General features: G+C 52.9%; 1 protein-coding gene across 1 annotated transcript; it reads right to left on the bottom strand.

The window, feature by feature from the left end:
• Positions 1-36: 36 nt before the first annotated feature.
• On the bottom strand, positions 37-13,828 carry SLC44A4 (solute carrier family 44 member 4). The gene is made up of 21 exons (XM_007193933.2): positions 13,736-13,828; positions 12,012-12,060; positions 11,471-11,544; positions 11,258-11,336; positions 10,425-10,524; positions 10,217-10,342; positions 10,001-10,061; positions 8,250-8,334; positions 8,083-8,166; positions 7,568-7,803; positions 7,379-7,478; positions 6,784-6,876; positions 6,412-6,514; positions 2,147-2,400; positions 1,966-2,060; positions 1,743-1,846; positions 1,558-1,631; positions 1,279-1,349; positions 1,086-1,180; positions 870-954; positions 37-273 (listed from the first exon to the last, which is right to left on the bottom strand). Exons 1-21 carry the CDS (start codon positions 13,767-13,769, stop codon positions 155-157), a joined length of 2,121 nt encoding a protein of 706 aa, XP_007193995.2. The 5' UTR covers positions 13,770-13,828; the 3' UTR covers positions 37-154.
• Between the last annotated feature and the right edge of the window lie 353 nt (positions 13,829-14,181).

Raw genomic sequence — 14,181 nt, 5'->3', positions numbered from 1 at the left:
CGTGTAGGAGGAAATAAAAGTCCCAGAGTCTTTGAGAAAACAAAATATCAGTCTTTTAATAAAATCTTTTTACTACAAAATCGAGATCTGGAAGGCGGGTTGAGGCTGGGAGGCTGTATAGCCGGGGTGTAGTCCTGGATCAGAGCTGCGCCTCTCACTTCTTCCTCTTGTCTCCCGGGGGCATCTCGTTCTTCTTGCCCAGAATCTTCAGAAGGGCCTTGGACATGTAGTAGGGCCGGTCCACGGAACCGTCGTTCCTCTCCAAGTCTTCCACTGAGGCACGACATAGACTCATAAGAGCGCACCGCTGGGAGCCAACCCCACTCCCCGGGAAAATCAGGGACTAAGAGACAGCTCCCTGGTTTCCAGGCTGCGCCACCACGGGCTGATTTTGGGGGGCAGTTTTTGCAACCTACTGGGTAGGTTATGTAATAGTTTCCTCATCTGTAAAGGGGGGGTGTCAAAAATATTTCATAGCGTGATAAGGATTAACGGAAAAAATACATGTCAGTTGCTTAGCGCAGAGCCTGGTACACAGGAAACCCTGAATGAATGCATACAGTAGGGTGAGAAAATCCCCACTCACTACAGCCAGCTGCTGTGAAGTCTCCTGTGGCTAACTTCTTTCCTAGATTTTCTAGGGGAAGATACCAGAGGCCTCTCCCCTGGAATGTCCCGTCTTGGGAGAGCCCAGGAGCCTGGGAGCTCACTCCCTCCTTTCTTCCCAAACACCTGCCCTGAGGATGTTAGAAGAGGCTCTGGCTCCTGTAACTCACGAGGTCGCTGTTTCTAGAAGCACCAAGTCTCCAAAAAAGCCTGAATGATCTGGTACCTTTAAGTTGAAGAGAGGAGGTGGAGGTGTGACTCACAGAAACAGAGGAAGAGAGTGTCCACACACATGCCGAAAACACTGAAGAAGCCGCTGGCGATGACATAGGCCCCCAGGATGGAGGTCTGCAAGATGCAAGGTTTCCCTTAGGGTTCCTTTGGAGAGTTGGAGGGTGAAGTGGGGGTCGGGGGTGGGGTGGGGTGGAGGGTGGGAGTGGGAAGGTATGGGGGTGGGGGGTTGGGGGGGTGTCACTCACCATGATGGGCAGCCAGTAATAGTTGAGTTGGGGACTCTCAATGTCTTTACCCAGTCCCTGGATGCGACCGGTGAAAAAAAAGAAGGACAGGACCCCTGTGAGAGAGATCTGGAGGTCAGCATCACTCCTCTGAGGTCACCTCTTAAACTGCCCAGCACCCCTGTCCTCTGTAACTCCCTGCCCTGGTCCTTACCGACACCTCCAACCACCAGCAGCTTCCCAAAGAACAGAAGCAGGTCTGTGACTTTGTCCAGGACGACCACCCTGTACAAGGAGTTGGGGTAGGTTGGGGGTAAGAGGCCTGGCAGGGCTGGGAGTAGAACTGGCTATATAATTTGCCATGACAGATGCAAAACAAAAACTGTTCACATTTCAAGATGGAGGCAGCAGAGATTAAACCAAGCTCAAGGCCCTTCTGAGCACAGCATGCTTATGGGTGGGAGATCACGGAGGTGGGGGGTGACAGCCTGACCTGACAATGTTCCTCATGAGCAGCATGAAGGCGTTTTTGGCTGAGACGCAGAAATTCTTCCCATAGATGGCAATCTGGGTGAGGTGGAAAGTTCAGGGTTACCTGTGGTGAGCTTACCTAGGCCAGGGTAGGAGGCCTGCATCAAGGGCCCCCAGAGCAAGGGGTTGCTCATGTAGTGGGCTCACCATGATGTATGCATTGCGGTTCAGGAACTTGATAAACTTTTCCAAACACCAGAGGCAGCACTTGAAGCAGCACATGATACAGCGGGCCATAGGGTTCTGGGTTCCTGGGGTAAGGAGGGCTCATGTTTGGTCACTGGCCCCTGACAGCACACCGCCCCCCACTCCAGCCCCCAAGGATCCAGCTGATCAGCCTAGCCTTGCCCAGCTCCCAACCTCGACTCACCTCTCAGTTTGTGGTCAATGTACTCCAGGATGACCCTGGCTATCTGCACCAGGGTCAAGATGAGGGCTCCGAAGGCTAGTGACCCAGTGTGGTAACTGCACAGGGGTTAGTGAGGTAGTCAGAGGCAGGTAGTCAGAAGACTCCCGGGTTCATAATTCCCAGCCCCCTGCCCCAGGCTTACCGGAGTGTGCGGATGAAGGCAGAGCTCAGGGGAAAGGTAGGGATGTCCCGGGGCTTGTGGAAGGCCCAGTAGAAGGAGGCAAAGGCCCCAGCCAGGACACACTGGCCCAGGGCTAGTACCCAGTTGATGGTCCAGAACAGCCCCAGGACCCCATAGATTTGCAAATTGAAGAGAGAACGTTGTACTAGGCCTGTGGACAAGTAGCCCTGGAAGACGCACATCAGCCCTGGGCAGGAGGAGTTCACCGGCTGGTCCTGGGGAGGCAGGCAGAGGAGGCTCATTCCCAACCAGCTCCTGCCCTCCCAGAGCAGAGGGTGGTAACAGCCTCCCCAGAATTGGGGAAGCCCATTCCTTCCAGGAGATCCATCTCTGGGTTCAGACAGGGTTCAGCTTGCCTATTGTGTGAGTGTAATTAGTTTCCTTCAGTCTCCAGTCTCTGGATGGCACAAGAGCTCCCAGGCCGTGTGGACTAAGCCTTAATGGTATGAAGGCAGTGTGACCAATGCCTAGCTATCCTTTGCACTTGAACAGCTTGTCCCCTCCCAGAGCAGCCTCTGCAACTTCAACCAAAGTACTTTCTAGCAAAATTGAACAGACTGGGTATCAGATGATGGTAAGGAACCATTAATTTTGTTTGGTGTGATAATGGTGTAGTGGTTATGCTTTTTAAAAGTCCTTATCTGTTGCGATCCATCCTGATATATTTAAAGGTGAAATGGCACAACGTTCAGAATTTGCCTTTAAAAACTCGAGAAAAATAAATTGCATGGGGACTTCCCTGGTGGTCCAGTGGTTAAGACTCCACGCTCCCAATGCAGGGGGCCCAGGTTCAATCCTTGGTCAAGGAACTAGATCCCACATGCATGCCACAACTAAGAGTTTGCATGCTGCAACTAAGAGTCTGCATGCCACAATTAAGAAGTCCGTGTGCTGCAACTAAAGATCCTGCATGCCGCAACAAAGATCCTGCACGTGACAACGAAGATCCCACGTGCCGCAACTAAGACCTGGCACAGCCAAATAAATAAATAAATAAATAAATAAATTTTAAAAATTGCACGGAGTGGGGGATGGGTAGGGAAATAGATGAAACAAGAACAGAAGGCTGAAGGTTATGGAATCTGAGTACAGGGATTCTCCATGTTTGTGTGTGTCTGAAAATTTCCCTAATAAAAAGTAAAAAACACAGATTCGTCTCTTAAAGCAGAGGAAATAAACAAATGGGACCTAATTAAACTTAAAAGCTTTTGCACAGCAAAGGAAACCATCGAAAAATGAAAAGACAACCTACTGAATGGGAAAAATATTTGCAAATGATATGACCAATAAGGGATTAATATCCAACATATAAAAACAGCTCATACAACTCAACATGAAAAACACAAACAACCTGATTTAAAAATGGGCAGAACGGGGCTTCCCTGGTGGTGCAGTGGTTAAGAATCCACCTGGCAATGCAGGGGACATGGGTTCAAGCCCTGGTCCGGGAAGATCCCACATGCCGTGGAGCAACTAAGCCCATGCGCCACAACTACTGAGCCTGCGCTCAAAAGCCCGTGAGCCACAACTACTGAAGCCCACGCACCTAGAGCCTGTGCTCCGCAACAAGAGAAGCTGCCGCAATGAGAAGCCCGCGCACCGCAACGAAGAGTAGCCCCCACTCGCTGCAACTAGAGAAAGCCCGTGTGCAGCAACAAAGATCCAACTCAGCCATAAATAAATAAATAAATAAATTTATTTTAAAAAATGGGCAGAAGAGCTGAATAGACATTTTTCCAAAGAGGAAATGCAGACGGCCAACAGGCACATGGAAAGATGCTCAACATCGCTAATCATCAGGGAAATGCAAATCAAAACCACAATGAGATATCACCTCACACCTGTCAGAATGGCCATCATCAAAAAGAACACAACAAATGTTGGCAAGGATGTGAGGAAGAGGCAACACTTGTACACTGCTGATGGGAAAGTAAATTGGCGCAGTCACTGTGGAAAGCAGTGTGAGAATTGTCTCAAAAAGCTAAAAATAGAACTACCATATGACCCAGCAATTCCACTTCTGGCTGTACACCTGAAAAAAAAACAACCCTAAAACCACTAATTGGAAGAGACACATGCACCCAATGTTCATAGCAGCATTATTTCCAATTGCTAAGGTATAGAAGCAACCTAAGTGTCCATCAACAGATGAATGGATAAAGAAGATGTGGTACATAAATACAACGGAATACTACTCAGCCATAAAAAGGAATGAAATGTTGCCATTTACAGCAACATGGATGGACTTGGAGGGCTTCCTGGACTTGGGTGGCTATTTCCTTTCCCATGTTAGGGAAGTTTTTTTTTTTTTTTTTAAACTTACCAAATGGTAGTTTCTTTTTTTTTTTTTGGTCTTTTTTTAAATTTTTATTTATTTATTTATGGCTGTGGTGGGTCTTCGTTTCTGTGCGAGGGTTTTCTCTAGTTGTGGCAAGTGGGGGCCACTCTTCATCACGGTGCGCGGGCCTCTCATTATCGGGGCCTCCCTTGTTGCGGAGCACAGGCTCCAGACGCGCAGGCTCAGTAATTGTGGCTCACGGGCCTAGTTGCTCCGTGGCATGTGGGATCTTCCCAGACCAGGGCTCAAACCTGTGTCCCCTGCATTGGCAGGCAGATTCTCAACCACTGCGCCACCAGGGAAGCCCACCACTGCGCCACCAGGGAAGCCCGTTAGGGAAGTTTTGACTATAATCTCTTCAAATATTTTCTCGGGTCCTTTCTCTCTCTCTTCTCCTTCTGGGACCCCTATAATGAGAATGTTGTTGCATTTAATGTTGTCCTAGAGGTCTCTTAGGCTGTCTTCATTTCCTTTCATTCTTTTTTCTTTATTCTGTTCTGCGGCAGTGAATTCCACCATTCTGTCTTCCAGGTCACTTATCCGTTCTTCTGCCTCAGTTATTCTGCTATTGATTCCTTCTAGTGTATTTTTCATTTCAGTTATTGTATTGTTCATCTCTGTTTGTTTGTTCTTTAATTCTTCTAGGTGTTTTTGTTCTTTAATTCTTCTAGGTCTTTGTTAAACATTTCTTGCATCTTCTCGATCTTTGCCTCCATTCTTTTCCCAAGGTCCTGGATTATCTTCACTATCATTATTCTGAATTCTTTTTCTGGAAGGTTGCCTATCTCCACTTCATTTAGTTGTTTTTCTGGGGTTTTATCTTGTTCCTTCATCTGGTACAAAGTCCTCTGCCTTTCATTTTGTCTATCTTTCTGTGAATGTGGTTTTCCTTCCACAGGCTGCAGAATTATAGTTTTCTTGCTTCTGCTGTCTGCCCTCTGGTGGATGAGGCCATCTAAGAGGCTTGTGCAAGCTTCCTAAGGGAGGGACTGGTCTGTTTGAAATTTTATAACAAGAATTTATAACCACTTTCCACTTTGTATGTAATTGTGGGTTTGTGTCAGTCCCCACCGCTAGGTCATAAGCAAGTTGAAAGCAAGAAGTACTTCATTTGAGGCTTTGTATAGCCAATGCCTGGCACATAGTGGGTCCTCCTTAAATGTAAACGACCTCCCTCTCCTTTTTTAGAGTGGGGCTAATGCCTGTGGGCACAGCCCATGGTCCCAGTTCTGATGTGGTGGCCACATGAAAGCTTTGACAGTAAATACCCAGCAGTGCAGCCTCACTCCCTGGGAACTTCACAGGGGAGAGTTTGGGGTAGCAGCTACTCTCCCAGGCCCCCAGGGAGCCCACCTGCCTATTGCCTAGAACAGTGTGTTCTGAGGAAGACTAACTAAAGATAACCTAAACAAAACCCATCTACAGTTATTAGCTCTTATCAGGTGCCAGCCATTATACTAAGCACTTTCATGTGCCCAATGTCCTTTAATTTTCTCGGCCACGCTGAGGCACAGATATTAAGATTATCTCCATTTTACAGGTGAGTGGACTGAGACTGAAAGGGTGAAGTGGTTAATGGTCCTCTAGGCAGAGAAATGTCCTGGGGAGGGATGGAGAAGTTTGAGATCCACCTGCCCCAGGGCCTGGCCCTGCCCTTGGGCACAGCATGCCTCCTCTTGCAGCACAATGGGTGGCTCAGCAGGAGATCTGGAGTCTGCAGACAGACTCCCTTTCTGGCTCTGCTAGGGGCCTGCTGTGTGACCGTGAGTGAGCCCCTTGCCATCTCTGGTCCTCAGTCTCCTCTGCACAATGAGGGATTTGAACCAGTTGTTCTCTAAGGTCCCCTCAGCCCTACTGGTGCCCCTCCACGTCCACCCCAAATCCTCACCATGGGGTTGCATGATGTATTCATCAGCACTTTCTCACAGCCGGACAAGCTGACATTGGGCGCCCAGAACACGTACTGGGGTTGCCCAGATGTGGCCAGGTACCCAGAGGGGAGTCAAGGAAAGCATGGTGACACGGGGGCCTCCACAGGTCCCCTTCTCAGCAAGCCCTTCCCAGGTGCTTGAGCAGGTTGTTCACTGCACAGAGGGGCTGAAATTCAGCCTGTGCTTGCTCTTTCAAGGCAGGGCTGTGTCTGCTGGGAGGAAGGGGTGCCTTCTTCCAATCACACTAAGGCACACTGTCTACAAAAGTATTGCCCTGCCCCCCACCCCCAAGGGCTCCAGGAGGGCCCAGTCATGTGGGCAAAGGATACAGAGCGGTCATGGCCCAGTAGGCAACGCAGACGAGCAGCAGGACAAAGGTGAACAACGGGTAGAACATGGTAGACATCATCTGTCCTACAGCCCTGCAGGGAGGTGAGAGCAGTCCACCAGTGAGGCTAGCCCCCCAGTCCCCATCCACCCTCTCACGGTGCTGACCCTGGCACAGGCCACACCTCTGCCCTCGCCAGGGCCTGCTCCTTCCCCCTAAGGCTGGGCACATAGTAGGAGCTCCCTAAAAGAACTGAACTGAATAAATCAGGCTCAAGGGAACTTTAGAGGAAACTAGAGCCACAGAGAAGCCACCAGGGGCGGCTTCAGGGAGAGTAAGGGCTTGTTTCATGTTTTAGGCACTTGACAAGACACTAATTAATTTAATCCTTATGACAACCCTACAAGGTAGGAACTATTATTACCCCCATTTTACAGATGGGTAAACTGAGGCACAGAAAGGCTAAGCCACACAGCAATGTTAATCACTGTGCTATGCCGCCCTTCTCCTCCAGTGCTCTGCCACCTTTCCAGCACTCCCATCCTGGGCCCACCCCCCCGCCCTCTGCCCCTTCTCCTTCCCACATGGGCCCTGACCTGCTGGCTTCCTCCAGGAGGGCGATGGCGATGCGAATCCGCTGCCGCAGGAAGATGAGTATCAGTAGCAGGATGCCTTCAAGCACAGCCAGCACGATCACTGAGGGTGGACAGGGGGCAGAGTGGCCTGGGTCATGGCCAGGGCAGCCCTTGGGTGGCTGGTCGTTCATGGGTGGGCAGGGCACTCACAGGCTGCTAGCCAGGTCTCCTGAACGCTGCTGTAGGCGCTGAGGTTGGTGGTGAAGCCCAGCTGGGAGATGGAGGCACCCTTGTCCCGCAGTACGCGGTATTCCTCCCAGGAGTGGTAGATGCCGTATGCCAGCACACCCAGCACCCCTACGATCAGCACAAACACCAGGGGCCCGGCCACCAGGCGCAGAAGCAGGATAAACAACAGGCTCAGGACCAGAGCCACGCCTAGGGCACTGCAGGCAGGGAAACATAGGTGAGGGTCACCCCACATCCCCCATATCTTTCCCCTTTCAGAGACCCCCAAATGCCTTTCCTCAAACCCCCAATGTCCCCAGATCAGAACCCCCCCCCACACGCTTTCTCTTATAAATCCTGTTGGACTTGGGATCCATTCTGAGCTCTGGCTCCTCCTCCCCTGCCCAAAGGCTCTGTTTCAGACAGTGGGCTAAGGGATAGAGGGTCAGAGTGGGGAGAAGGGAAGGACGAGAGAGCAGGGGAATGTGGTGACTCACATAAGAATCCAATACCAGGATTGGGCAAAGTCTTCAAAGATCCTGACACTGATGTCGCGGGCGTTGAGGCTGTCAAGAAGACCGCTGGTGCGGAGAGAAAGAGTCAGATGGGGCTGTGAGTGGGAAGGGGGAGCGGGACAGAGATGTAGGGGCAAGGGAATGCCCACCTGATGCCCTGGGCGATGGACGTGTTGGAGATCCCTGGGAGCTCAGGCACAGTACTATTGGACCATGGAAAACAACGCCCCAGAGCTGGAGGGAGAGAACCGGGCGACTGGGTGGGAGGGCCCAGAGTTTGTCTTGAAAGTCTCTGGCCTCCACCCCAGCTCGTCGTGCCCTTAGGCACAGAGTTGAGAAGGGCTCTGCCACACTCAGTGGGCTGCTCTTGATTCCACAGCCGAAAGGGAGCTCCTGCCCCAGGAGCCCACGCTTCCTTCACTGTCTCGTAATGCTCCTGCCTCCCCACCCTGCCACTGCCTGGGTTCAGACCCTCCTGCCCTCTGGCCTGCCTCTTACAGCACCTCCACGCCCACCCCTGCCACCCTTCAATCCAGCCCCTGCCAGAGTGCCCGGGAGACACGGCACAGCCCGGACCTTGGCATTCCAGGGCTCTAGGTCACTCTGCTGCCCAGACACCTCCAGATGCCTTGCCCTGGAGAGTGCCCACGCTCACGGCCAGGCTTTAAGGCCCCATCGTCTGAGCCCAGCCACTTTCCCCTCCCCTCTGTACCTTTGTGCTTCCTCCTCCAGAAATCCCATCCATGATGCCCTGTTCAGCTCCATCTCCATCTCACCCCCTCCAGGAAGCCTTCTGGCCCCACCCCTATCTCCTGTGGCACCTATTATGTGCCTACAGCGCCATTTATCTTGACCCTCACAACAGCTTTGCCAGGCAGGCTTGCTTTGCATTTACATTCTAAAAATGAGGAAACAAGGCTCAGAGAGGTTGAGTCATTTTCCTAAGATCACACAGCTGCAAAGTGCTGGAATTTAAATCCAGATCTATCTGACCTTGGAGCACTCATTGGAGATACTTCCTATTGTACCTCTTGAGAGCTGGATATCTTTTCTCATGCTATAGTTAATTTTTTTCCTATTAAAAATAACATTTAGGGGGCTTCCCTGGTGGCGCAGTGGTTGAGAATCTGCCTGCCAATGCAGGGCACGCGGGTTCGAGCCCTGGTCTGGGAAGATCCCACATGCCGCGGAGCAACTCGGCCCGTGAGCCACAATTACTGAGCCTGCGCGTCTGGAGCCTGTGCTCCGCAACAAGAGAGGCCGCGACAGTGAGAGGCCCGCGCACCGCGATGAAGAGTGGCCCCCGCTTGCCACAACTAAAGAAAGCCCTCGCACAGAAACCAAAGCCATACATACATACATACATACATAAATAAAAAAAGAATGTAAGCAGACAAGAATAGCATTAAAAAAAAAAAAATTTAAAAAAAAAAAAATAACATTTAATATTGGGAAAAAGAGCAAAAAAAACAAGTCAACTGTGATCCCACCACCCAGCCGCAGTCACTTTAACATTTGGCTGAACATGCTTCCAGTCTCCTGTGCCTGCACATAAATGCATGTGTGTACATTCACCCACGTATGTTCTCATGGCAATCTCATGCAATCGCCTCGTGAACATCTCTGATCTCACCACCTAGGATGTAGTCCAAAAGGGGAGCAGTTTTCATCTTCACTTCACCTGTCCCCGGTACCTGGCACGCAGCAGGTACATAATAAGCACTGGTGATCTGACTGTAGGATGATCATGTGGCAGAGAAAAAAAACGAAGACCTGGTGCTCATTCCGATTTTGTCACAGACAAGCTGTGTGACTTGACTCTCTCTGAGCCTGGTTCCCTTGTTTGAGGGAAAAAAATCTAGGACTGGATGATGTCTGAGGAAGGAATGTGGCTTCTCACCTGGAGTGGAAGGGAGGAGGAAACTGGGGCAGAGCTCCTGTCTCAGGCTTTGGAGCACTTGCTGGAGGGTGGGGGGAGGACAGACAGACACACAGACACAGAGCAAGATGAAGGAGTGAGTCCGCTTTCTACCACCACGATCATCTACCCAACTCCCCCTCCCACCCTCCCTCATTATGGACCCTCCTTAGCAATGACATTGGGGACAGCGCTCACCATGTCCCCAGGCACCCCTGGCAGACAAAAGTTCCTATTTGCTGCGTAGAAGACCTGCCCGACCGTCTGTGAGAGCTGGGCCATTTCCACAGTCCATGGGAACTCTGGGCAGGAGGACACACACACCTGGGGGCAGAGAGCATGCTGAGGGGCTGGTATGAAGACCCTGGGGGAGATCTGGGGACAGAGGCAGGTCCCAGACTCTGACCTGGGGTGTGGGGCACTCCGGGCCATTCTGGGTGATCCCGATGATGTTGGTGGTTAGGACGCAGCTGAAGATGTTGAAGTATAGGAGATATGGTTTATCTCTGTAGGAGAGAATGAAGCGTATGCATCAGGGCTTGGTCAAGCCTCCGGGAAAGAGAGGGACTGCCAGGGCTGTGCCTCAAGAGTGCAATGGGCCCAGTTCCTGGCCTCAGGAAGCTCAGCTCAGCTGGGGAGGTATGGGAGACGCCTGAAAGATTGCCCAGAGGAATTCAGCATCGCCACTGCTAACGAAAGGGTTAAGAGCTTGAACTCTGGAGCCAGCTTTATGACCTTGAATAAGTCATCTAACCACTCACTGCCTCAGTTCCATCACATGTAAAATTATAGTACCTACCTCACAAGGTTTAAATGAGTTCGTGTGTGTAAAGTACACTGCCTGCCTGGAATGCCATATAAATGTTAGTGGTTTTATTATTTATTGAACGTTTCCTGCATGCTGGGACTGATAGCCTTGCTTCTGGAATCATCCTTGTGTTTCAGAAGAAGAAATCAAAGTTCGGAGATGTTGAGTACCTTGCCGGAGGTCACAAACCAGAACTTACTTAGCCCAGTTGGGGATTCAAATGACCATCTCTGAACCCTAAAACCCATGCATTTGACCATGACTCTTTGCTGCCTCCTAATTCTAGGGGGACTCAGAAGCCACTGGCCAGCAGTGGAGGCTGTTCTACGTGGCCTGGAGTGGTGAGATTCAGGGAGGCTGAGGTGGAGTGGTCCCCTACCCATCCCCCATCTCACCTCCCTCCTGCCCCCTCTTCTTGCCTTCATACTCACTTGTTTTCCCCGATCCCGCAATAGGCCCCAGTAGAGTTCCTGGGGTAGAGGACTTGCTGGGGGTCTCCATACACCCAGGCTGGAGACAGAGACACACAGATGAATCAGCGGAGTGCAGTAGGGACTTAAGAGGGAAAGGCCGTGGGTGTGGTCCCTCCTTGGGACAATAATGTCCCCCAGCCACTGCCCAGCTCTGCACTGCCAGAAACTCACCCACAAGCCCCACGGCGATGTAACCCAGAATGAAGAGGAAGAAGAGGACACAGCAGATGATATCTGTGCAGCTCCTTGGAGAGAAATGGGGGAAACCTTTGGAGAGGGCATGCTGGGGACTGGGGGGGTAGCATGGTCTGGAGGAGTCGTGCTTTGGAGAGTTGGGGGATGCTGGAAAGTAGGCGTAGGTAGTTTTCATTTTATTCTCTTTAAGAAAACCTTTTTCTGGGTGGGTAAACTTTCTTCTGAAGTTTAAAACAGGAAAGGGCACAGTTCAGAAGTGCTCAGCTGGATGAATTTTCCCAAAGGACACATGCCTGTGTAGCCAGCTCCCAGGCCAAGACACAGAACATCACCAGCGGCCGGGAAGCCCCCTTGTGCCCCCTCCACACACGACAGTCTCCCCAGGGCCACCACTCTCCTGGGGCAGGAGGTTTTTTCCTCACAAGTTTCTTACCAATATTTCAGCAAATATGAAGCAAAACCCAGACACCGCCCCCATCCGCCCCCCGACCCCACCAGCACAGTGCCCAGAACTCACCTGTTCTTGATGGGGCCTCGAAAGGAGGAGTCATATTTGGCTGGTTTCCCTGAAGGGCATGGGGAGGAGTGTGGAGAGTGAGGCATTGAGAGGGGTCTCTCGCCCCATTTCCAGTCCCTCCAAACCCTTCCCCACAGCAGGAGCTACGCTGCGCCAGGGTCCTATCTGGCCCTCAGGAGTCTGGGGGGGAGATAGACAGGGGCAGGGCTGGCAGGAGGGGAAATTAGAGAACGGGAAGGGTGGGATCGAGGCTTGGTCAGCAGCTTCACTGGTCACTGTGCCCTCCAACCAGGCGGCCTCGGAGGGAGGGGAAAGGGCAGCTTTTTATGGGTCATTTACGGCTCACACCTCAGGGCCCTCAGCCAAAGTCATCAATTCCCACAGGGACTGGGTGGGGGCGGCCCTGTAGCTCCCACCCCGAAGGGAGCTTAGTCCCCAGGCTACTGACAGTCTCTGGGAGAGCAGTCAGGGTGACACCTGAGCCGGGCAGTTGAGATTGTGGCCGCGCGTCCTGTTCCTGGTCCTCCCTGAGTACACACAGGGAGGAGGTGAGGCCAGGCAGCCAGAGTCCCGTGTGGGCACCGAGGAGGGAGGACAGAGGGCTGAGCAAGAGTGTGGGGAGGGGTGCGGTCCATTCTCCCAGGTGCTCTGGACTCTGTCCCTCCATGGTTCTCAGACGTGATGTCAATGATTGACCCAAAGCTGTTCCAGGAAGTCTGTGGGGTGTCCCCACTGCTCCCTCCCCTAACTCCCTTTGGACCAAGCCTCGCCTCTGGAAGGTCCCTCCCTTGGGGTTCCTTCCTTTCCAGACTAGAAGTTCAGACCCCTGAAACCCCAAGGAACCTCTGCAGGCAGGGCCCTAACCCTCACTGCTCACAGGGATCCCAGAGGCTGGTCCCAGTTCCCTCTCCCTGCAGACTCCTCCACCCCGCCCCCTGTCCTTGTCCTCAGGACCCCTTGGGGCAGCCTCCCAGCCTTTGCTCCTCACAGAGATCCTGGAGACAGGCTGCCTGCTCCTTCTCCTCAGGCCTTACCCTTCACAGGAACCCCAGAAGTCTGCTGCCCCTATTCCTAATGTGCTCTGAGATAGACTCCCTCCTAGCAGAGAACCCAGAGGCTGGTCCCCAGCCCTCTCTCTCCACCAAGATTTGCAGCCCCTACTCCTCTCAGGGACCCCCAGCAGAACCCACTGCCCCTGCCACTCCTCACAGACCCCGGCAGGGAGATCCCCAGCACCATTTCCCCTCAGAGACCCAGAGTCCAGGCTGAAACTCCGCCTCCTTCTCAGGAACCCCAAGCTGTTCCTCCTGACAGCGGCCCAGAGCCCAGCTCACTCCTCCCAGCCCCTGAGCCCCTTCCTCTGCTCAGGACCCTGACCCTGCCTCCTTCAGGCTCTGCTTCCCAGGGCCCTGTCCTGAGGGGCCCAGAGTCCAGGCGTGACATCACCCCCTCGTCCCAGGGACTCCAGCCCCCCTCCTCATGCAGACCCCAGCTTCACACCCCAAAGGCTCCTCAGCAATGGGCACCCCATCCTCCTCCGAGGACCCTGACTGTCTCCTTCCATCAGCTGTTCCCTGGGCCCTCCCCTCAGGGACCACGACTCCCCTCAGCTCCTCTCCCTGGTGCCAGCCCAGCTACCGTTCCCCGGAGCAAGCCTCCCCTCCCTCGCCGGGTCCTGGGCCCCCACCCCAGCCTTGCCCCCAGCCTCATACCCCCAGCCTCACCGTAGGCCTCGTTCTGGTCCTGTTTTCCCCCCATGGCTCAGTCTCCAGAGTGATTGGAGCCTGGGAGACCTGGCAGCTCACCTGCCACCAGCCCCGCCCTCCCGTCCTCACGTCACAGCCACACCCCTGCCTGTGGTCCCCGACACACTCTAGTTCCTCCTTCTACACTCTGAGCTGGAGGGCTGGAAGCTGGAAGGCAAGCCTGGTACGTGGGTCAGGTCAGGGCTGCTTGCTCCGGCCTCATGGACGATGGCCTCAAGGACTCACACGCTTAAAGAAAACCCTTCAGAATTCTGCAAACTACTTCAATCGTAGTACAGTCACGCCTACACCCTCCTGCCAAAGATTAAGTGTGGAGATGAGATTTGCCCTGACTAGACCCTGCCCCACAGTAATCCCCTCACAGCCCTCCCCCTCCCCTGGAGGGTAAGCCACACCAGCCACAC

The sequence above is a fragment of the Balaenoptera acutorostrata genome, chromosome 10 (assembly GCF_949987535.1).
Source record: "Balaenoptera acutorostrata chromosome 10, mBalAcu1.1, whole genome shotgun sequence".
NCBI classification, from domain to species: Eukaryota; Metazoa; Chordata; class Mammalia; order Artiodactyla; family Balaenopteridae; genus Balaenoptera; species Balaenoptera acutorostrata.
The sequence above is the reverse complement of the archived record's forward strand: the minus strand, read 5'-3'. Positions and strand labels throughout refer to the sequence as shown.

Coding starts and splice junctions, on each gene's coding strand:
- SLC44A4 (XM_007193933.2), bottom strand. CDS start 13,769: ATGGGGGGAAAACAGGACCAGAACGAGGCCTACG. Junction 2,061..2,146: donor GCCTTCATCCGCACACTCCG/GTAAGCCTGGGG, acceptor ACCCCTGTGCAG/TTACCACACTGGGTCACTAG. Junction 274..869: donor CACTCTCTTCCTCTGTTTCT/GTGAGTCACACC, acceptor GTCGTGCCTCAG/TGGAAGACTTGGAGAGGAAC.